At 42.6% G+C, this 23,643-nt stretch overlaps 1 protein-coding gene across 1 annotated transcript; it reads right to left on the bottom strand.

Annotated features, from left to right (window-relative positions):
- Positions 1 to 662: 662 nt before the first annotated feature.
- Positions 663 to 23,410, bottom strand: rpgrip1l (RPGRIP1 like). The gene is made up of 17 exons (XM_046036984.1): positions 23,310 to 23,410; positions 22,187 to 22,282; positions 21,658 to 21,802; positions 20,485 to 20,798; positions 18,352 to 18,451; positions 15,722 to 15,865; positions 13,907 to 14,012; positions 13,256 to 13,402; positions 11,879 to 11,952; positions 10,885 to 11,024; positions 10,697 to 10,803; positions 9,066 to 9,116; positions 7,676 to 7,855; positions 7,301 to 7,418; positions 3,378 to 3,830; positions 1,912 to 2,054; positions 663 to 1,076 (listed from the first exon to the last, which is right to left on the bottom strand). The coding sequence occupies exons 2-17, from the start codon at positions 22,272 to 22,274 to the stop codon at positions 663 to 665; spliced, it is 2,724 nt and encodes a 907-aa protein (XP_045892940.1). The 5' UTR covers positions 22,275 to 22,282; positions 23,310 to 23,410.
- Between the last annotated feature and the right edge of the window lie 233 nt (positions 23,411 to 23,643).

Genomic DNA, 23,643 nt, shown 5'->3' with positions numbered 1-23,643 from the left:
TTGATGACAAAACCCTCGTTAGTAGGAAGGCTGTAGGCGATGTGACGCTGGATAATGTCTCGTTAGGTAACATGATGGAACAAAAGCATCCTGACGCAAGTCTCTGATAGGAGGAGACAAGAAATACATGAAAAACACGATGACATCAGCTTTTGTTATTATTAGTGTTATTTTACCTCCATTATTAACTTTCCCGAGCAGAGTACGGGTTTCTGCCGGGGTCAGTGAGGGAGCACAGGAGGAGCCACCAGCTCTGGACACAACAGCTGCCTTTCTCTTCGTATCGTATTTTGTTTTTGACAGCATGGACGCCGGATATGCGGCGGAGACTCTGTCCGCTGTGTGTGTGTCCCACTCTCTCTCTTTACTCTCCCCAACACCTCTGAGTCATCTGACTTGAAGTTCAGTGAAAGTTGCTGTTTCTGCTCCATTTTTCAGTTTATGTTTCATTAAAAAAAAAAAACAGCGACTAAAAGCCGTTTAGCTCTGCGAGATGAGAAAAGTGGCGTCGGTTGCTAGGTAACAGACATAAAAGTTGATAACCGATAATTGGATTGAGTATTTAGGATTTCCTAACCTGAGATAAGACAGGTTAGGTTCCTACAAGTTAGTTAGGATTTGCTTCTGTAAAATCTTAGACTCTTCCTGTCTTAACTTAAGACTTAAGATAGGGACTTCCTGTAACATGGCCCCTGGAGCAGGAGCCCTGACGCTGAGGCCTGGCACAGTAACACCTCACCTGTGATCCCCTTGTCCTGGGCCAGTGACAGCAGAGGTACCCGGGCCTTCCCCAGGTACGTGTCCATCTGCTCCTCTTTGTAGTCGAACACGTAGAACCGAAGGACCTCAGACCTCAGGTACCGGTCCAGATCTACACCCATCAGGACGGAGTAGGACTTGAGGTCATCGAAGTCGGGGTCGCAGGAGTCGTGGACGGTGGCGGTCGGGTGGTCGGGGAAGTCAAAGACTTTGTAGACCACGTAGGGGCTCGGTAGCCGGGAGGTTCTGGGCTGCAGGTCTCGGCAGCGTTGGACGGTGACGTAGAGTTCGTTCAGACTGCCGCTGGGTGGCTGCGGCTGAAAGGAAAGATTTATCTGGAGGTTACATCGCTCTGCAGAAACGTCCGCCTGCACTGGTGGAGATGGCAGGAGTCCCGGCGGCTTCTGAAAAGTACGCCGAAGAGTAAAATCTAGAAGTGGCGGTACTGCGTTCGGGTGAGTACCACTTCAACCACTGGTTGTTCTAGGTAAGAGTTAAGAGACCATCACAGTAAAACTACCTGGGTTTCATGTTTGTAGCTCTGACGGTGGGTTAATAAATTGCAAAGATCAGACAGGTCGTAAACAAACTCTGGGCTCATTCAAAGTTATCTGGGAGAGAAAACATTTCTGAAACTGCCTGTTCCAAACATCCATCCCTGCCAAATGTGCTTCCTCACGGTGTTTCTGTGTAATGAGGAGTTTCAGTTTTACCTCCTGATGCAGTGGAAGCTAAGCTGACTGATTGGCTGCACGTGTTTGTTCCCGACACATCGTTGGTTAGCGATGTTGCCGCTTTCTGAGATTTCAGCTTTGGGGTTATTAAAAGCGCTTAGGATGCTCATTTGTGCCATCAACGCTACAGCACCCAACATCTCCCACCTCCGCCAATAGACGCTATTTTGATTTGACATAATGTTTATATATTTTATATATTTGATCCTGATAATCACTGATTATAATTAATACACTTATTTTACTTTGCACTGTATTGCCAATTTCCTCTATGGGGGGATCAACAAAGAAACATCTTAGCTTCTCTTATTATATTATTGTGTACGAACTACATTTTTATTATATCTGATAGAAACGATGGCTGTAGCCACAGATATAAAACCCAAGTTTTCCTTTAAATTACTAAAACATAACGTACCTGTGTGTCTTCTCTCAGTGTGGTGTTGACGTAGCCGACGGCCTTCACCTTCTCTTTAAACAGACGGAGGGTCTCTGTCATGGGGATCTTCAGCCTCAGCCAGTAATCCACGGAGCCAAAGGACCACGCTGAATCAGATGTACCTGAGAAACAGAGAGCAAACAGCTTTCAACTGCAAAGGTCAGTGCACGTCCGCGTTCTGCTCACTCGCTCATATATATATATGACCTGCTAGACTAAAGTCTATTCCAGACTCTGGAGAAGCGTCGATGTAGATCTGAGAATTTTCTTACAACTTTTAAAACTTAAAATTCATACTTTCAAACAGCGCCGGGCGATACGGCCAAAAATGTTTTCATATCATTCGATATCGATAATTATCAGGATAAACGTCAAATCATTATTTCGTTCAGGTTTAAAGGCCGACTGTTGCTCCCGAGTAGGGCTGCAGGATATTGACCGATTTATATTGCAATTTGAAAAATACAGGAATTTTCACAAGATGACTTCAGTTGCTCTGTTTGAAAAGAATTAAGCATCCTAGAATTATTGGGGTGATTTTGTAGTGAAAATGCATAGGAAATAATAAATAAAATAGCTGATAAATGTATTTTTAGTCTGAAGACTTTTTGCTATCTGTCCTTTCTTGAGCTTTAATGCAGTAAACATATTTTGAACAAATGATTGAACACCGGCCGCCTGAGCAGTTTACAAAAGTTGCTTTTCTTTTGCAACCAAATCTACTGCTGCCGTGGTTTCCTCCTGTCCCTCACCTTTTTTCAAGTTGTTGTCGACAGCTAACGGGGGCGGGGCCTGCGCTGGTTGTTTGATAAACTGATTAAGATCAATACTGTGATTGGCGGTTGGCTGAAGATACAGAGTTTGCTTGTCAGAACAAACACTTGATGCCAAACAGTGGATCGCTTCACAAATCTGAACATTCAGAACTATTCTGCTAAACTCTGTTTTTAACAAATGTGCACGGGTAAAATTAAATAAAATCTTTCTTCAGTCTCTTTTTCTAAACAAAATAAATATCTTAATAAAAAAATAAAGTGCTGTTTCGTTCATTTATTGAACATTTGTTATTTAAGAAAATGATATTGTGCTAACCATCGCCATTGTTTTGTTGCCCAGCCCTACTTTAAAACTACCTTTTAACTAGAAAGTTGTTTTTATATTTTAACCACACTCACAGATTTAAAGGTCTCTTCTAGTGTTCTCTTTAATAAAAAAATCCTATCTTCTGTATACAGGGAAGCAAACTTCAGGAGGGAACAAGTGAGGGTTAAGTTCCTTGCTCAAGGTCAACAAGAGTGTTTTCTACTTCTCACAGCGTGCCTGGGGCTTTGACAGATACAAAACACTGTGTTGACCGGGTCGGCTCGCTCTGTGTCTGTTTTTCTTTGCCATATTCTACTGCTACCTGCCAACAGGGATTGTTAGTTCGATCTAATCTCGCTCACCGACCAGCGGCATGCTGCCATGAACTCTTCCGTCGTGCTCGAGCAGCTGCTGCAGCCGAAGCTGCGCGGTCGCCACTGTCCTCCAGTCCAAACCCAGGGCCTGATGCAGCTCCACAGTCACAGAGCACCTGCGGAGATAGTCCAGGAACCGGTCGTCCATGCTCACCACGTACTTAGATGTGAACCCATATTTTGGTTTCTGGCCCGTCGCCACCGGAGTGGAGTGCAGCTCAAAGAAATAGAACGAGTAGGTACAGAAGGTGGAGGGTTCAGAGTCGCCCAGAGCGTCCAGGGCGGACGGAGAGAGCGTGGCGCCGACTATCTGAAGTTCAAGAAGGTTCTCTCCTCGCTCCAGCTGAAGAGTTTCATCCAACTCATCTGTCTCGTCTTCGTCTGTGATGTCTGGTTTGAGGACGTAGGTTTTGTTGCCGTAGGCGATGTCTCTGAGCTGAGCTGAGGAGCAGAAACAGAAAGTTTGAGTTAGAGATAATCACAGCTGACACAAAACCAAACAAGGATGATCACCTCTCACTACACAGGTACGCATCAAAAACATGTCTGTCATGAGATCTCTATGAAGATTCTCCGTCATCCAGGTCATAGTTAGCCAACGAAGGTTAAAGTCAAGGGCAACTGGACTTGGTTGAAGATACTGGAAGACGTTTCGTCCCTCATCCAAAGGGACTTCTTCAGTTCTTCAACTTTTGTGTCTGTCATGAGGTCTATCTAAAGTAAAGACGCGTGTGTTTGAGGAGCCGCTGGTTTCATCATCAGCTGATTCACTACCGGAACTGAATTTGAAATGAAGCGGCAACCTCCTGCTCTCACGACTGAAGCCGATGCTGAAGCACCTTAAACCTGCGTCCTCTCCAGCAGCCAGCAGGGGGCGACTCCAGCGGCTGCAGAAAGAAGTGTGATTGTATAGAAGTCTGTGAGAAAATGTTTCTACCTGTCAGCTGATTTATTCCCTCAGTAAACACTTTCCTGATGAGTTTATGGTCTCAGTCGCTAGTTTCAAGTCTTCTTCAACACAGCGTGATGTTCATTTAGTAAATTATGGTCCCATTTAGGGGATCATTTTTATGCGGAGAGGTAAACCTGACCCCCGCGACCCCTGTACGCAGGACAAGCGGTTGACGATGGATGGATGGATGGATGGAGGTAAATCTCACTGGCCGTTCACAGAGAGAAGCAGCGTCAGACAGTGAACCGCGAACAAGTGTCAGGTTTGTGAGTCCGCAGCTGTAACACTTGAGTTAAGTGACTAGTTTGATGTTATTAGGTCTCGCAATTAGAGACGTTCGGCTGATTCCGAGGCTCGTTTCCCTCCTGTGAAGAGCACAGTTTCAATACATCGGGTCTGAGCTTGTACCAAATGATCATCTCAGGGCGTTTTGCAGCTGATCTCAGCACATTAGTGGAATAAGAAGAGAGAATAATTGAGAAATATGGCGATAAAGATTAGAAAGACATGAGAGAGCATGAGAAAGATGAGATATGAGACATTTCCTCCTGATGACAAATATAACAAGCAGCCTATAGGTGCATCTGCTGTAAAATAGCTTAATATCGTGGAAAAGTTCATTTTCTTCCATAATTTAATTCAATAATACAATCTTATTAACATTTCAAGCCTTTTTTCCCCATTTTAATCTTGATGATTAGGGCTCATAGAATCAAAACTAATAATAATAGGCTAGTTTAATGAAAATCACTGTCCAATCACATCACATGTCTGAATCTCATAAATATCAACCGTCAGGTTAACCCTAACCCTTTTTGACCTTTATTGCACACATGAGACTAAAGTTATATACCACTATCTTTATTCATACAATGTGTGCAATGTGTGCAACTGTGACACAGCATTTCCCCTCTGGGATCAGTATTTCTGATTATGGTGGCATTTCCGCCTCAGTCTAACGGTGTTGCTATACGTTTTACACGCCACCAGATGCAACGGTGTTTGCTTAGCTTAAAGCCCCAAAGCTTCATAATGCTTCATCCAGTCATCACTACTTGCTATTGGAAAACACCAATCTGTGAGTTGGTTGATTTGACTGTGTTTGAGGGACTATTTTGTCACACAGATGAGTCAGCCAGGGAAGAGGAAGGACAAAGCAGGTGGATTAACTGCAAATTGGTGATCCAGGGACTCCAGTAAAAATTAAATGTGAAAGCAGGTGAAATGGAAGAGGGACAAGAGATGAAAATGTGTTTAGAAGAAAGGAGTGAATGGAAGATGAGTAAAGGGAGCACAGATGCCAGAAGTAAATATAAGAGCATTTAATATTCTTTGCATCTTAAGTTTATGATTAGTAGGGGTGAGAGAACAACGCCGGTGACCATGAAGGAGCAGAAATTTGTAAAAGTAAATTAGGGATGCAAACTAGTCCTTTTAAGCTGACGAGGAGACGTTTTGTTTTGCATTTTAACGTGTAAATGAAACGCTTAGTAATTATCCAGAAATCACATAGAAAAAAAAGATGCATGAAGATGAATCGATAATCGTTTTATAAATCGCATCACAGCCCAGATTGTGAGGTGCTTAAGAGATTCCCACCTCCAATGATGATCAGAAACTGTCAGACTATATTTCTACTGTACCTTGGTTATGTTACCTAAAAATAGCACCATCAGATAAGTTTTGCCTCTCTTTAGTAGCCAGGAGTGAAAATGAGTGATCCTCAACATTTGTTGTGTTTTAGGTAAACTACAGTTAAACTACAATCAAATAAAAAATAGACTGTAGCTACAGGAGCATTATTTTCCCAGATAAGGTTTAGATTTTTAGGCAGTCTATCATCTCAAAGAGCATGAAAATAGAGCATTTAGCCGGCTTAATGGGAGACAAATCTCCCCGGGGGTGCATGCCCCCTGGACCCCCCTGGCTTTGGGCTAAGCCCCGAATGTTTGCAACGCCTGGCTCCTCCCCTGACGTGAATTACGGATGCACCTTGCCAACTAAGTAGCTAGCTCCACCCTCTCGCCCAAACGTGGTCACGTCTGGTTCCTGGTTGCAAAAGACCAAGATGGCGACGGCCAAAATGCCAAACTTGAGGCTTCAAAACGGCGGTCCACAAACCAACGGGTGACGTCAAGGCGGCTACGTCCTCTTCTTTTACACAGTCTGATATCAGCTCATTGTTTCTGTCTGTCCGGCTGCAGCTTTCCTGTTGTGGTTCACTCTCAAAGCGTTGTTTCCAGAGAAGAAGCTGTAAAAAGCTTCTGTACACGAGCAGCTCAGCTGGTGCCGCTGCTCAACGTGACCGAGCAAAGACACCTCTTCAGTCTTCATCTTTTACCAGCGTTCAGTGAAGCACACACCAGAAGTCCAGCTCTGTGTGGTTCGATGTTTTTGCTGAAATGCACCGTGGGAGTCGTAGTTGGCATCTCTCCTTCCTTTTAATGTCCACAGGCTTCTCAGACTTTTGACTTTTAATCAAAGAAGCAGATATTTTCTGACACAGTTGATTATCTGTTGTTTTGATTCAGCAGGAGAGTTTGACGTCCGTCAGAGACGTAAAGGGAGAGAACATCATCATCACGGGAGTGGTTACTCGTTCACCTGATTTGTTTTTGGATGGTGTTTAAACAATTGATTGGGAAATAAGTTGTTTTATCAGGGAGCTTTAGAGGAGCTGGTTGGTGGATTGTGTTGCATTTGCAGTGTACAAAGCCAGGCTAGCTGTTTCCCCAGTTTCCAGGCTTTATGCTAAGCTAAGCTAACCAGCTGCTGGCTGTAGCTTCACATTCTGAACACCTGACTCTCAGAGACGAAGATGATTTACCTAATATTTCTTTAGATTACTAAGACTAAAGATAAATAATCACATTTCCAACACTTGACAGTTACGTCACAGGTGTGGATCAACTGTTTGGTGTCCTCAGATGGTTTGTTTAAAGCCTGGATAAATAAATACCTTCCAGTTTCTTGATCTTCGCCGCCCTGGTGTCCAGCAGTTGGGCCTGTCGTCCCAGCTTCTGCTCGTACTCGACTCTGTCGGCGTCCATCTTCCTCAACACGGCCTCCAGCTCCGCCTCATTACCAGAGATTCAGAACAAAGCCCACTAAGCACTTACACTTCAGCCACTAAGGAGACTTTCTCCCGCATCAGATTTCATGAATGGCTTCAGTCACACACATGATTTACTCTCTTTCACCAGACTGAAGGCAGAAAGACACTGAAACAAGCATTTAGGTCTGGACTATACGCACAGACACAAAAAGAAAAGATAATGAAGGATAAATAAAAGAAAGGTAGAAAGTTTGCTGGTCTACATGTGAGCCCCTCCACCTTGTAGTCTTTGCAGATCTTGCTCTCCACGCTGAGGAGGTTTCTGGTCTTCTCCAGCTCCTGGATGGTTTCAGCGTGAGCGGCTCGTAGCTCTCGGACGGCGCTCGCAGTGTTGCCGCTCGCTCCCTCCTCCACCTCTTTCAGGAAGCCCAGATCTCCACTCTTCTGGGAGTTACGCGTCTAAGGGTGGGGACATTTAAAATTTAAAAAACCATCACGAAAACACAAATAAAACATTAAAAAAGTAAGTTGTAGCTCCGCTAGTGAATACTGCGTTCATATCATGCATTTAGTGAACCTTTTAAAATGAAACGCTTCATTTCTTTATACATGAATTACCCCCAAAATCTCAAATAGCCTTTGAAATGTAAAATAAGAAATATCGATCCAACATTTTGACCTTCAAACAGCATCTTAGAGAGGATGACAGGACTTAGAACTCCTGAATTGACTTGTAACGTTACATAAGGCTGAAATTCAGGCTTGGTGTTCTGTCGGGAGATGCATTTACTTAAACCATCGATGAGTACTGCAAAAATAAAAATAAGTATAAATAATATGTAATGTGTGAAGTGAAAGAGAAAGTTATAACTCCGTCATCTGAACGTAACTGGGCACAGCGGCTGAGAGGGGGTTTGGGCTGGAAAGGAAAAAGGTGCGCTGGATTTATAACACAAGACTAAACCAGAGCCTCATTGTGAAACGAACTGTATCACAATAATCGTTTTTTGGTGGATGATCGATACGGGATTTTTAGTGGCTGATGCAGATATTTAGAGAGCAGGATGTATAATGCTGATTTCAAAACAAAGAAAAGTCCCATATAATCCAGTCTAATCTGCATGTTCTCTCGCCAGTAAGGTGTCATTTCAGATGAAGCTTTATTAATGAATGAAACAGAAACATAATTTGGGTTCTGCTGTAGATTTCAGAGCGTCTCTGGTGTTTAAAGGAGAGCGGGGTACAGCGGCATTACCCTCTACAGTATAAATATATATATTTAGATCAGAGCTGCTGTCCTGTAGGATGATTAATCAGCCAGAAAGTGCAGGTATCAGCTGAAGCCAACTATCTTAAAATGCCAGATATCGCCCTGCGTTGGACTAGCGACTTGTTCAGGGTGTACCCCGCCTTTCGCCCAATGTCAGCTGGGATTGGCTCCAGCCCTCCTGTGTGCAGGATAAGCGGTTGACGATGGATGGATGGATGGATTAACTCTTATATTCATAATTGTTGGAAGCCAGAATCGTCACTGAAAATAAAATTTGATAAATCACACAGCCCTAATAAGTTGTATACATCCGTGACACAAATTTATAGGTTTGTTGTTTATTAACAAACAAATAACATTTAATCTAAAAAAAAAAGGAAGGTTTATTTCCCTACTTACCTTAATGAGCAGCAGCGCCTCGGTGAGTTCGGCCACGTCGTACTCACTCTCCTTTAAAGAACACAATATCAGTCAGATGAAGTGACCCTGAAGAACTACGACTTTGTACATGCGTTCTGCAGAGAGGCCCGAGCTGCTGTGAAAGCCAGCTGTTTCTTTATGTGGAGAATTTAAAAAAGTCTGACTTGGTGCCGCCCAACAGACGCATCAGAAATGAAGCTGTGGCTGACAGCAATGCACAGTTCCCTCTCATAACTCAGAGAGGACCTCATGAAACTGGATTAATACTTCTGTGATCAGGGGCTCTACAGCTGAGCCACAGTTGTTCCTTCTCAAACATGTAACGCTGTAGCGACCACATGGACGCCACATGCAGACACCAGGAACTCTTGATTGGTCAGCTTCAGTTTCTGATTCTGGTGGAGAAGACTGTTTAGAGCGAAGACATGATACTATGTGTAATCGTATGTGAGTGAGATGGTCATACTCTCAGTGCTTGGTTCCCTCCTCTTCATCATATGCACCCTTCCACTTGGATAGATCCTCCGCCGCAATGGCCTCCGTTTCCACTGCTACGCCGATGACACTCTACTTTTCATCTCTTCCAAAATCATCACCCACACCACCCTCATCACTTGTCTCACAAACATAAAGTCTTAAATGCAACAGAACTTCCTCAAATTCAAATGCAATAAATCTGAAATCCTTCGGCCCTAACCCCCTCACCTAACCACTCGGCCCCCTCCCTGCCTCTCTGACCTCCTCCCCCGCCACACCTCCACTCGTTGGCTCAGGTCCATGGACGCAACAACACTAAAAACCAACAACCAACAAAGCGCCAGACTTGGGGTGACAGGGCCTTTTTCTTTGCAGCACCCTCCCTCTGGAACTCCCTCCCTCACCGCATCCCACAGGCTAACTCCACGCCATCTTTCAAAACCCCACCTTTTCAAGAACTAATAAATTCCTTCCACTGTCTCCCCTTTATTTCCTCTTTTAACCAATTACTTTCATTATTCTTCCTGCCATATAAATCTAATTCATTATTATTATTATTATTATTATTCGGTGATGAAACAAGGCCAACTTTCCTACCATCGCTCTGTATCACAAAGCACATGACAGCATGTAAAAAGTTAAAGCACGATGCATCAGGACACACCTATGTCCCGCGGTGATATCAACAGGTAAAGTCTGACACTGAACTATAAATCAAATCCCACACTGCAGGACTCCTAAATAACCCCTGACATTGAAAATAAATCTTTCACTGCATCAGTTTTCACCAGAATTGTCTCTTTGTTGTAGAAACACTGCCATTAAAAGCAGTTGAAAGATAAGACAGTCACCAACACACCCAGTGGCTCCAGCTAGCAGAGTCTGAAACTACTGCTTTTGATGTTTGATGAAATTTAAACATTGTGTAAAATATGTCCACGTTCTTTGAGTCCGCTGCCTCTGTTCTGACCAGGGTTTGGTCTCTAACATGAAAAACCAGGACAGGTGTGACCTAATAGGTTAACTCAGAGGTATAGAGGGTCTCCAACCATGGGACATGTGTGTTTTACTCCACCACCACACAAGATTTTTATATTCACGTTGAGATTACAGGAGTCACTTTAAAATCTCACCCTGCTGTAGAATTTCAGACGGTCACGGAGCTCCTCCAGCTGCTGCTTCTGTTCCAGAAACTGGATATGAAGTTTCTTATTTTCCTCCGTCAGCTTCTCACTTGTATCTGAGAAAAAAAAACAACCACTCACTTTGATGAGCAGCATGCAGCGCAGCTATAATACTCAAGTGAAGGAAGTAAAAGTACCTCGCTCAGCCTTGATTTTGTCGAGGATTTCGTTTTTGTCGACGAGGTCGGCCTGCAGCGCCGTCTCCAGCTGGGCGATCTGTAACTTCAGCTGCTGCTCCTGAATCTGCCACTTCTGTTCCTGAGACACGTCGAAGGCGCTGGAAACGTTTGGCGAGATGAGAGCGTGGAGAGCGAAAACATTTGATGGTCTGATCACCATCCAGCATGCTAACATGCGCTACTAAACAAAAGCTTTGTGGGTTCAAATGAAATCCTCTTAAATAAAGTGCTTGTTGGAAAATGGTCTGACATGTTAGGGAGCGGTGCAGCCTGAGGTCGAGGTCACCTTGTGATTGGTTGGATCAGAGTATTTGTGTTGGACGCAGTGGGACTTTGACATGTAGATGATAACCAGGGGTTTAAAAAGGAAAACTGCCCCATGGCTCAGTTGATGAATTGATGATTGGGAAAGATGGCTGAACAATTAATCTATATATTATAAAAGTCGCAGAAGGAACCTTTTAGTTCCATGGAAAAAGATCTGGGGACTTAAAAGTCCCGGGTACTTTTGGTCTAAAAGCCATCCAGACCTCTCAGGTGATCTGGGATCAGGTCTGCTTTCTGTCCCCAGAGTCCAAACTAAACCTGGAGAAGCAGCGCTCAGTTTTTATGCTCCGTATATCTGGAACAAACTCCCAGAAAACTGCAGGTGTGCTGAAACTGTCAGTTCTTTTAAATCAAGACTTTTATTTTTACGTCTGCCTTTAATTAAATTAAAAGCTATAGATTGATAACTTTCACTGCACTGTAACTTTTACTGTCCTGTTTTATCCAGTTTTTATATTTCTCTCTTTTAAAAATTGTATTTCAATGACTTTTTTTTATTCCCCAACAATACGTTTATGTTTTGTGCAAATACACTTGCCTTAGTGGGAAGTGGACTGGAGGCCAATCATAGGCATGTGTATCAGTCTTAAATAAAGGTAAACATGAAAGAAACTGAAGTGCTTACCTGTTGACCAGTTTCTCATTGTTCTCCTTCAGCTGGTCCCTCTCCTGCTCCAGTTCACTGATCCGCTCCTGCAACTACAGAAAACAGAGTCTGTCCTGTGGTTCCTCTCCAACCACAAGGTCCTGCCTGACCGTACGATCCAGCGGACTGACACCTCGCTGTCGGCCATCAATGTAAAGACAGACAGTGAGCAGGTTCAGACAAACTTCTGAGACTATAAAAAGCTTTATTTACATTTTAAATTCAGTTAGTGTGATCAGTTAATGAGCTGACAAAGAGCTTATGTATGAAGTTATGTTCTGTATTTAAGTTCGTCATGCATGATGTATTTTAAGCCGTATATTTTTACTGCCAATTATCATTACGGGCACAAATTACCGTTTCAGCAGCAGCTGGCAGAGCGAGGTTAATGCTGCAGACATTATGATGGGCCTGCTTATTTATCTCTGTTCATTTTTACTTAGGAATCAAAGGGATTTATAAACGTTTTTGTGTGTGAGGGCGGACGATCTGAGCTGCTAACAGTTAGTGAGTTAAACTACGTTCTGTGCTGCACTACATGATGATAAGCACGGGCCTGCTGCTTTCAGAACATTTCTGTCAGTAAGCTATGAAAGGGAGAAAACGTAAGCTTTCTTCAGGGGGCCAGATTTGGCCGCACAGCATCAGGACGCCGTCTGTAAATCTCAAACACATCTCATTCATTGGGACTCTTTTCTCCAGAGCGAGTGTCAATAAGCGCATCCAAGCTGAGAAGGAACAACAAGAGCGAGACGACATCAAGAATCGGAAGCGACAAAATGCAGCATATCCTGCTTTTTACCTGAGAAGCTGGAACCAGATAATCTTTAGCATCCATGTGAGTGCAAAAATGGTTGAAATGATTAATCAATTATCAAAAAGTTGCCAATTAAATTTTGTTTGATTGATTAACCAATTAATAAACTGTTGCAGCTCTATGACGAGGAAACCCAGAATAATGCACATGTAAATATCTGTGACGTTGTTCGTTCTCTGCAAATAGTTGTATATATTCTTCTCTCTTCTTTTATTATTCTTGTATATAACTTGCATTGTTTATTCCATATTTATATAGTTCTACATTTATCTATGTCCACCGTATGTTTGTCTGCGTGTAGCACCTTATCACCAAAGCAAATTCCTCGTATGTGTAAAACACTACTTGGCAGTAAAGCTCCTTCTCATTCTGATTCTTCTGAGCTGAAGTCTGGAAAGGTGAATTTTCAGCCACGGCTTGACCGAGATGAGAGACCACTTAACTGTCCTGCAGCTTTGAACTGGATGAAGATGCAACAGAGAGACGTCTTCCAAACAAACAAACAGATTTTTGTGAGTAACCATGTTTGGGCCAGTCACCTGCTCTGCCCTGATCTTGGATATGGTGGAACTCTGCAGCCGTTGCTCCAGGTCCAGGCTCTTCAGCCTCTCGTCTTTCAGCTGACCGGACAGCTCGTCCACCTTCGTCATCGCTGCATTGAGACTGACCTTCAGCGTCCTCTGACTCTGAAATCCACAAATTAACATTCAGAAAAAAACCTTCCGGATGACATATTTTAAAGGAGGAGTCTGGTAAAAGTACATATTTTCTTTATCTTTCTTCAAATCTCATGTTCAGACTCAAACCAGCTGTGAGCGTGTCTCCCAACGAGTCCTGGGACGTCTCACAGCCTGACGTGTCCTCTTCCTCATGTTCCTTCATCACCATGAACACTGTAGTTTAGACACCGTCCTGCTGCACAACACTACAGCACCACAAGTGGATTCATCCCCCAACAGATGCACTATTTCCTCCTGTCTGTCTGACAGAAACTGCAGCGAGCAGCTGTTTCAATAATTGATTGAGAATTTTAAAGGTGAAGCTGTACATCTGTTTAAAGATTTACGTCTTCAGGAGGAACCAATGGGCTGACAGCCACAGACAGGAAGTCAGAGAGGACTGAGAGACGCACTGACATGTTGCTGGTTTTAGTCTTTTCAAGGGATTTGTTGACGATAGAAGCTCCTCACCTCTTGTAGTTGTAGAAATCGTCCCTCCAGCTCTGTGACGCCGTTGGACCTGTCGGCCAGCTGCTTCTGCAGTTTGATCATCGTCACGTTGTTGTTGACGTGTGACCTGAGAGACAACAACAACAACAACAACAACACATGAGGCCATGAGGTGTTTGTTTACACAGTTCTCAAACACACAGATCCACAGCGTGTCCCACTCACTGTCCCAGAGAGAAGCAACAGACGGACGCAGTGCTGAAGCTAATTAGGAAACTCTGAACACAACATGTCCTCGTTAGGGCTGGACAATAAAACAAAAACAATAACTTTTGATTTTCAAACAATAACGTTTGATTTTATTCACTTGAATCATAAACGAATTAGGACTTAATTCCTCTATGAAGATATTTATTTTGTTTGTTGTTGAAAAAAGCTTTTACTTAATTTTCCTCGTGCATATTTGCTGACAAAGATTTTATCATAATTATTTTGAATGTTCTACCTCAGATTTGTGAAGTGATCCACTTTTTGGCCTCAAGTGTTGACCGTAAAGAAGTTTTAACCACAATTAACCATCAGGTTTCCTCAACATTCACTCAGGAGCAAAAATCAGCCTTGAAAGAAATAACAATTTGATTATTGATTTTGATGGAAAGATATGAAACTTTTTATCGTGAGAACATGTCCGTATCGCCCAGCCCTAGTCCTGGTGTGTGTGTGTGTCATACACTGACAGCTGTGAATAAATATATGTAGGCGTATATTCAGCGTTCACATCCGTGTTGTGTTTTTAAGTCGTTCCACGTCTGTGACCTTCTAAGGAAAAAAGACAAGACTGATCAAACGTTATTTTCTTGATAAACCGATCAATTGTTATAAAATAGTGATAAAATGACACAGACAGTGTCTCAAAGTCCTCTGTGATGCCTTCAAAGTAGGGTTGGACGATGTTAACAAAATTTCCATCGAACGATGTCTATAATGAAACACTGGGATGGACGATGTCATTGGATGCAGATGTTGGTTTCAGTTGTTTGACAGGCTGCTTCATTAATAAGCTGATGTGCGGCTCACCTGCCGCTGTGATAATGGATCGCGGGTGGAAATACAGAAAAAAGACGAGTTCTCGACTTTGTAAAACATGCTGCTGATGGAGAAAATGGAGCAGACGGGGGGAGAGAAGGGCGGGGCCAGCCGGGATATTTACCTGAGGTGTAGGTGTGTGTGTCAGAGAGTGGGGAGAGGCAGGTCCAAAGCATACTTAAAAACAATAAGAATGTTCGTGGTCATTGAAATCTGCTTTCACAAGCTTCTATTATGTGAAAATTTGAGATTTATTTTGCTGGGCCAACGAACCATGAAATCGCCGATCGGCCCAACCCTACTTCAAAGTGCTCGTTTTGTCCAAACAAACAAAATAAAAGCAGCAAATCATCTGAGAAGCTGGAACAAGACAATGTACGAGTAACGAGTATCAAAATAGTTAGTGAATAATTTATTTGGAACTTTTTTAGGGAGCTTTATGTTTTCTGAATCGAGAGCCTGAGGACAGAGGGGGTCGTACGCTGAGCAGGCTGTAAAGCCCCTTGAGGCAAATGTGTGATTTGTGATATTGGGCTGTATAAATAAACATTATGTTGTTTTGTGGGATCAACTGACAGATGACATCTGGGGCCATTTATGCATGTAAATATTGTTTTTACAAACAGCTTTATTAAACTGTTCAAACTTATATTTTTGAGGAATTTGACAACGCTGACATTTCATTAATATAAATATAATATTAGTGTGTGTGGAGCATATTCCAGCATGGAGTCACTTCACTCCTTTTACCTCAGTTTGGAGGTCTGTTGCTGTCGGACCTGCAGAAGCCTCTCCTGATATTCTGCCTCCTTCTTCCTCAGTTCGTCCCTCAGCTGCTCCGAGACTCCCTCCATCTCCTCCATGTGGCTCCGCTGGAGCTCGATCACGTTCTCTCTGGCGCACAAAGAAAGCTCGCTGGTTAGCTTCGGTTATCTCAGCTTACTACAGATACAGCAAACTTACAACTGTCTCCAGTCACACGGCATTTCACATGAACACAAACACAGTGCAAAGAGTCGGGCACGTTCCCTGAAAGCTGTTATTAATTACGCATTACATAATAATTTACGAATTAACCAGCAGAAAAAATAAGTTTACTTTACAACTTCACGCCCCCCCCACATTTCATATTCTGCATTTAACTCGTGTAGAAACAGGAAACGAGAGGTTTGACAAGCAGTTTGCAGGGATTTACAGTCAACTAAGTTAAAGTTAGCCTCTGTGACTGCACACGGCAGCTCTCCACAAGTCCTCACAGTGAAGCTGTGGGGTTCACACTTCAGCCACCACTGAACAAAACCAGCTGATTCACTTCTGTTGGCCTGCCGGTGGCTAACGTTAGCGAGCCAGCTGAGAACACACAACAAGTGAATTAAACTTTAACGCTGGAGTTACCAGGTAGGAACTCTTCTCCTGCACCAAGCGAACACGTTCGGTCTGTCCTCTGAGATCAAACTGATCAAGCCGACCCCAAAGATGTTACTGTGATCTCGATATTTAGAGAGCATGGTGTATAATGCTGACATCAAAACAAAGAAAAAAGTTAAGTATAATTCCATTAATCTAACTTCCATGTTATTTTAATACGTAACGTGTTGTTTTAGATGTAACCTTTATTAATTAATGCACTAGCATCGTTCTACACTGACAAGGCTGCATGCAGATGCGTCCGCGTGATCACATTAACATTTATTCATTTAGCTGACGCTTTTATCCAAAGTGACTTACAATCGCTATACATGTCAGAGGTCGCACGCCTCTGGAGCAACGAGGGGTTAAGTGTCTCAAACCCGGGTCTGTCACACCAAAGGCATGTGTCTTATCCACTGCGCCATTGCCGCCCATCACCAGACATATTCCCTATAGCTGAAGTTCAAATTGTAATCCCTTGCACTACAGTTACGGAAACTAACAGTGTTTTATTTTGATAAATGATCCGGGGTAAAGAAGTTTGTAAAGAGTTGCAGGAGAATGACCCTTTACTTTGAGATAAACATCCTCCGACATTCAGAGAATATAAACGAGACAGATTTAAGCACAACTCTCAGGGTCAGAGGTTACAGACTTTGGTGATCGCGGTAAAATATGGATCAAAACTAAAAAGAGTTTTCTTGATTATTCAGTGGAGCTTCAGCAATTAATCAAATAATCGCCAACTATTTTAATGATGGATTCGTCGGTTTGAGTCCTTTTATGAAGAAAAAACTAATTTCTCTGATTCCAGCTTCTTCAATGTGAATATTTTCTGGTTTCTGTGACAGTAAACTGAATCTCTTTGGGTTGTTAGGACGTCGCCTCGGGCTTTGGGAAACACGACATCGTTCACCATTTTATAGACCAAGCAACTAATCCATTCATCGAGAAAATAATGACAGATTAATCAGCACTGAAAGTTATTGTTAGCTGCAGCCCTGTTATTCACCACCGTGGTTAATCTGTGTCATGTCTAAACACAACGTGCAGGAGAGAAGAACTCTTGCTTCAGGTTAGATCTTGTTAGATAGGCTGAGGCGCTGGGTGGGCGTCTCTGGCACGGTATTGTACTGGTTTGCCTCGTATTTGTCAAACAGGAAGTCCTGTGTGTCTATCAATAACTTTAAATCCACCTTTTCTCCTGTTTATTACGGTGCGCCCCAAGGATCAATCCTCGGACCTATTTTGTTTTCTTTTTTGGCTTCTATCACCTTAGAAATATCGCAAGAATAAAACCTTAAATCTAAAATGCCAGAGATGCAGAAACTGTTATACATGCTTATATTTCGTCTCGCCTAGACTACTGCAACAGACTGTCCTCATGTCTAAATAAAAAAAACTCTGAACCACCTACAATTAGTGCAGAACTCAGCTGCTAGTTTATTAACCCAAACTAGGAAGTACAACCACATCACCCCGATTTATATCTCTTTACACTGGCTCCCTCTCTGTTTTAGGATTGATTATAAGCTCTTATTGATTACTTTTAAAGCTCTTAATGGCCTGGCTCCAGAATATATCCATGACCTTTTAACCCCTTAAGATCCTGTGCGCAGCCCGAGATCCTCCGGCAGGATCCCTGAGTCCAGGCTGAAGTCTAGAGGAGATAGAGCCTTTGCGGTTAAGGGCCCCAAGGCTCTGGAATTATCTGCCTGACAACATCAGGAAATCAGAGTCCATATCTGATAGGGTAGCCCTCTTATTGTTTTAATTTCATTTTAATTTTATGCATGCTATGGCTTATTTTGTTGTTGTCTTTTTAACCGTTATGATTTTAAATGTTTTTATCTTCTGTGAAAGCATTTTGTAATTATTATTATTACTACTACATGTGATCTTTAAACCAGCTGAAGTGCTGGCTCTCTATTGGTGGACATGACCCCGGGGCGATGACGCGCAGCACTCACAGGTTGCGGATCTCGGCCCTCGCCTCCTCCAGCAGGCTGTGTCCGAATCGAGGTAAGAGGCCGGTCGGGGGTCTCCCACCTCCCTCCAAACTCCTGGTACCTGCAGGAGACAAAAGAGTTTGTCCACACAAGACATTACTGCAGTGGTGGTTCTATCCATGAGAGTTATGAGCTGTAACGTAGCTCGGTAAGAGGTGAAGGAAAAACAATCAGCGAATCAGCAAATGGATCTGTGTACCCACACTGTTTCACAAAGATCGGTATCTAATGTTTTAAAGGGCCTGTGTAATATTGCTTTATGAATATCTGATTAGGTCTGTTGTGTTTTTATGTTTTCTTACGTGTTTTTCTTATGTGCACTTAATTTTGTTGTACTGTTAAAAAGATAATAAAGATATTCTATTTTATTTTACTAGACAATAACTAAGAAAAACTCTTGTCTGATTTTTTTCAGGACAAATAGGAGGACGTGAGAGACACAAAGAAGACAGTTTCTTAGTAGTTACACAAATCAGACACATTTTAAATTTCAAAATCTATTTCAGTCTGTGGCCTTTTTTTTTCCCATTTCCTGTTTTTGCAAAAGTAAGTAAAACAAGCTTGTTTTTTGGATCAGACTCATATGTGAAAAATGACATTCAGGCTGTCAGACTGACCCGGACTGAGCCAGACTGACTCGGACTGAGCCAGACGGACTCGGACTGAGCCAGACGGACCCGGACTGAGCCAGACGGACTCGGACTGAGCCAGACTGACCCGGACTGAGCCAGACGGACTCGGACTGAGCCAGACGGACCCGGACTGAGCCAGACTGACCCGGACTGAGCCAGACTGACTCGGACTGAGCCAGACGGACTCGGACTGAGCCAGACGGACCCGGACTGAGCCAGACTGACCCGGACTGAGCCAGACGGACTCGGACTGAGCCAGACGGACCCGGACTGAGCCAGACTGACTCGGACTGAGCCAGACGGACTTGAAACGTGAAAAAAATGAAAGACAGAAGCTAAAGCCTGCCAATCACACAGTACAAGTGAACCACCGCATCCCCCAACGACTGAGACAAAAGACAACGATATTAAGGATCAGTTCATTATTTCATTATTACAGTCATTAAAAAGCAGAACAGCAGGGTTTTATTACGTTACATTCAGTAGGAAGTTAGCCAGCGTTAACATTACATTAGGAACAACCTTGTTTCTGGATTTATTTTAGGTTTTGGAAAGAGAATAAATCGTCCTTCTCCTTTCAGCCTCTCTGGGTAGCTGCTGTAACTATTACTAGATGCCGCAGGAACAGCGTTTGACCAGATCTTGGAAAAATACAGCTGAAAAAAGCTAGAAAACGACGAGTCAATGGAGCTCAGCCATGAAAGTGTCAGACCTCAGTTAGAGCGAGTCCTATACTGCGCTGTGATTGGCCAGCTGTGTATTCGGGACGTGGCTTAGCGAAGGATCATTTGAACATGAAAAGAACGAAAATGATACAGATTTCCATGATTACTTCATTACCATCACATCAATCACAACATGTGAATTTGTAAAAGTAGAATTTTGGTGCGTATCGTGCCCAGCAAGCAAGAAGACACCACAGCCCGCTCTTACTTTGGCGACCCCCGGTTGGCCCGATGACGGCAGCTGCTCAAAGGTGAGAATTTAATGAAGATTAATTAAAGTGAAATTAATGTCACGTGACTTAGGCTGGTGGTTTTGCCTCAGCGAATAAGTCAGTGGGATCAATGTACCCGTCAGTTAAAACTGGATTAAATTTCTTTTAAAACATGTTTTACATAATAAGATTTATTCTGATAAACATGTTATCAGTTCTACAAGTTCTCCTACACACATGTTGAGGTAAAAGTGTATAGAAAGCAGCATCCTTTCATACATCTCAGTGTTTTGTGCAGGTTTAAAAGTAACATGGCAGCGCAGTGACGGCAGCTTGTTTACTTCTCAACCAAGACCTGGCCGGAGGCTGTGATGGAGTCACAGGGGCGACAGACTGTCGGGAGTTCTGCCGACATGGTGATTAGATTCTTTTTCATTTTGTGGTGAACTTGTGTGCAAGAACAAACCTACGTACATCATTACAGTGGTCATCTAAAACCTTTACATATGAATATCTGGGACATACTTTTTGGTCGTGTTTGGGAGGGAGAGGACGCGTCATCTCGCAGCTTCTTCAAGCCAGAGCTAACCCGTGACTGGACGTGGCCGTACGGCGTCGGCCTCCTGCTCTGAGAGTTGATGAGCTGCTGCTTGGCCACGAGGAGGCGCTGTTTCAGTCCCTCGTTCTCGGCCTGCAGACCCCGGACTTTCTCATGGAGCTCCTCTATCATCTCCTCCATCTCCACGTCACGCACCCTGGAGACCGGCTGGCCTCCCCCCACCGCCAGCTGCTCCATACGACCTCGGTCCTTCACCAGCCTCATCAGCTTTGTGGCCAGCCTGAAGGGTGGAGGCGGACAGGTGAGGATTAAAAGTCATGATAAAACAGTTTTCTCGTGATGAAGGTTTTTACACAGCCTGTGAAAACGTCTCCGGAGGCTCTGGAAGAAGTTTGTCATAGTGATTTTAACGTACAGCCGGTGTTGCAAAGCGGAGTTGTGGACAATTTGAAGCCATCTAATTAAGCTGCAATGTGGGAGATGTAGGATCCTGTGTTTTTGGAGTTGGATCTCGAATGATCCATCGTGTTTTTAAGTGTGTCTTTTGTGAATCCCCAACCATACAGAGTTTTCTGTATTGACTTTTATGTTCTTTTTCTGTTGTTTTTGTTTTTCCTTTGTAATTATATAAAGTATGAGAAATGTCATGTTTCTTCTGTGAAACCAAGAGCGCATATTTTATTGTTTAACTGTTAATATCATTGTATATTTGAATGTCTGACATATATTTAAAACTCAATAAAAATATTGTTAAAATAAAAGAATTTAAAAATGTATCTCTGGAGTAACCTTATAAGCGGAAAAAAAGCAGTTCAAACTAGAAATAAATTGACCATCATTTGGATGATTGATTAATTAATTGTTTTTAAAGCAAAAAGTTTGAAATGCGACGGCGATGTATCTTTGGGTTTCAGACTGTTGGTCAAACAAAACAAGCTGTTTATACAACTTTTCTTAAATATAATCTTTTAAATCCTAAATGTTTTTAAAGGTCGAAAATCTTGTTTAATTTTAAAACTGACCAAATCATAAGAAAGTCTTATTTTGCTCCGAGCACTTGAGAGATGTGTCTCAACCCATTACATTATTTCAAATGACGAAGATGAAGATGTTGCAACTCATGCGTGTGTGCGTCTCACTTCTTGATCTTGTCGTCCTGTTTGTGAATGTGTCCTTTGAGGTGCAGCGTCTCCTCATGGAGGCGCAGGAACCGGTCCTCCAGCTCCTCCCTGGACACCCGCGAGATGTCCTGTCGCGTCCGAGCATTTTGAAAGACTGATGGATCTGTCGCCATAAAATAAAACATAATTTTCAAGCACGAAGCTGTAAGTAAACAAACTGAAATTCTAAGATTAAAACACAAAATTCATGTGTGCACAGAAGCTACAAGTAACAGAGAAGAGAAAGATCTACTGAACAGAATACACTTAAAAAAGCACACAAATGCAGCAGGGTAAAAGTTCATAAGGTTGCTTGTGCAATGTGATTATCCTGAGGCTGAACTAAACTCCATTCATATTGTCTCCCTTTGTCTTCATACGAGACTTACAGTCACATCAGATGTAAGTCATTTATTTCATTGCAGCACAATTCAGCAATTAGTTTAACTACACAGCACATGTAGTTACTGTGTTTATATCTTCTGTTAGGACGCGCAGCCTGACAGACCTTGTGGACCAGCTGCAATCCGGGACAGGGTCACTGTGAGGTCTCTGACCGGCACATCTGCTGCTGTCTCATCAAGCAGAGTGGACATATTTCAACCTGAAACATTCAACATTTATATTCACCGTCACCATCAGCCAAACACTGGGTCTAGACCTACTATATTATAACATTATTTATAAACTATCTCTGGTGGAAAGTACACATGTACTATCAGCAAACAGTAAAAAGAACTCGTTATGCAAAGTGGTCCCATGTAGAATATTACAGTATTTTCTATGATTTCATTAGTATTACTACTGTCTCATCACCTTTTCAGCCACTTTATGCCAAACACTGGGTCTGTATCTAGCCCTAATTAAACGCGCATGGAGAAGAAAAGTTATGCCAAACTCCATCAAAAATCTGTTAGATTTAAACAAATGTCTGTGTGGAAATAAAAAAACAAACACGGCAGAACAAGATTTAGGATTATAACTGACAGCTTCGTCTTCTAATGGATTCGGCATACAAATGACACACCAAGAGCATTTTATTTTAATATTACCTAAAAATTTATTACGAAAGATTCGTTCCGCTAACATCGCAGTCAGATTTAATACTCCATCTAAAATATTCCTAAAGATGTGAAATTTTACTGGAATGCGTGCTGCTTGCTGTGTTGGATATTTGCCGAACTGAAAAGAGGCTTTTTACGGTTCTTCTTCAGTTTGGGGCCCGGTGTCTGAAGGACTTACTAACATCGTCTTTACCAGTTAACTAGAAAGCTGCCAGAATTTAAACGCAGTTTGGCGTCACATCCTCTTCACTGATTTAAAAAAAAGAAAATCATCTTAGATAAATAAAATAATTCAAACATCTGGGCGTAGCATAAGTAAACGTATCCCCGACGGTTAGAAATGTGTGTGTGGTAAAATAAACTCGAGAGGTTTTGTGTTTGTTGTTGTTTTTAATCAAATCAATTCATTCGAGTTTAACTTACTGTAGCTAACGTTAGCTCAGCTAGCTACACAAGGCTAACTGTTTCTTCTATGATAATATTCAACAGAATTGACGCATGTATCTGTCTGTATTAACAAAAACATTTTTACACGATTTTCATGCTCACTTTTTGCACATTTCTTACCTTTTACAACGACTTTATTCAGTCCAGAGTGACGGTTGCTAGTGAAAACATAACCGTTCGTCATGTCGTTATGACGGTACTGCGCATGTGCAGCATATGAGGAGATTTCTGGGAAATGAAGTCTTCTCTGAAATTAAAGCTCGTTGCTACTGTAGGTGCTTTTTACTTGCTTAATATGTATTCCAGAAACGTCTGGCTTTCACTCATAGGTGCAATTTACACCGGAGACGCTGGGGACATGTTCCCATCATTTTCTGAAAGCATCATTTGCTAAAACGCTCTGAAAATAGCTTGCAACGAGAAATTAATTAACTACTAAAGAGGATTATGGTCA

Source organism: Micropterus dolomieu, linkage group LG22 (assembly GCF_021292245.1).
Source record: "Micropterus dolomieu isolate WLL.071019.BEF.003 ecotype Adirondacks linkage group LG22, ASM2129224v1, whole genome shotgun sequence".
NCBI lineage: Eukaryota > Metazoa > Chordata > Actinopteri > Centrarchiformes > Centrarchidae > Micropterus > Micropterus dolomieu.
The sequence above is the reverse complement of the archived record's forward strand: the minus strand, read 5'-3'. Positions and strand labels throughout refer to the sequence as shown.

Coding starts and splice junctions, on each gene's coding strand:
- rpgrip1l (XM_046036984.1), bottom strand. CDS start 22,274: ATGTCCACTCTGCTTGATGAGACAGCAGCAGATGTGCCGGTCAGAGAC. Junction 11,953..13,255: donor CCAAGATCAGGGCAGAGCAG/GTGACTGGCCCA, acceptor TGTTTTCTGTAG/TTGCAGGAGCGGATCAGTGA. Junction 11,025..11,878: donor AATGAGAAACTGGTCAACAG/GTAAGCACTTCA, acceptor AAACGTTTCCAG/CGCCTTCGACGTGTCTCAGG.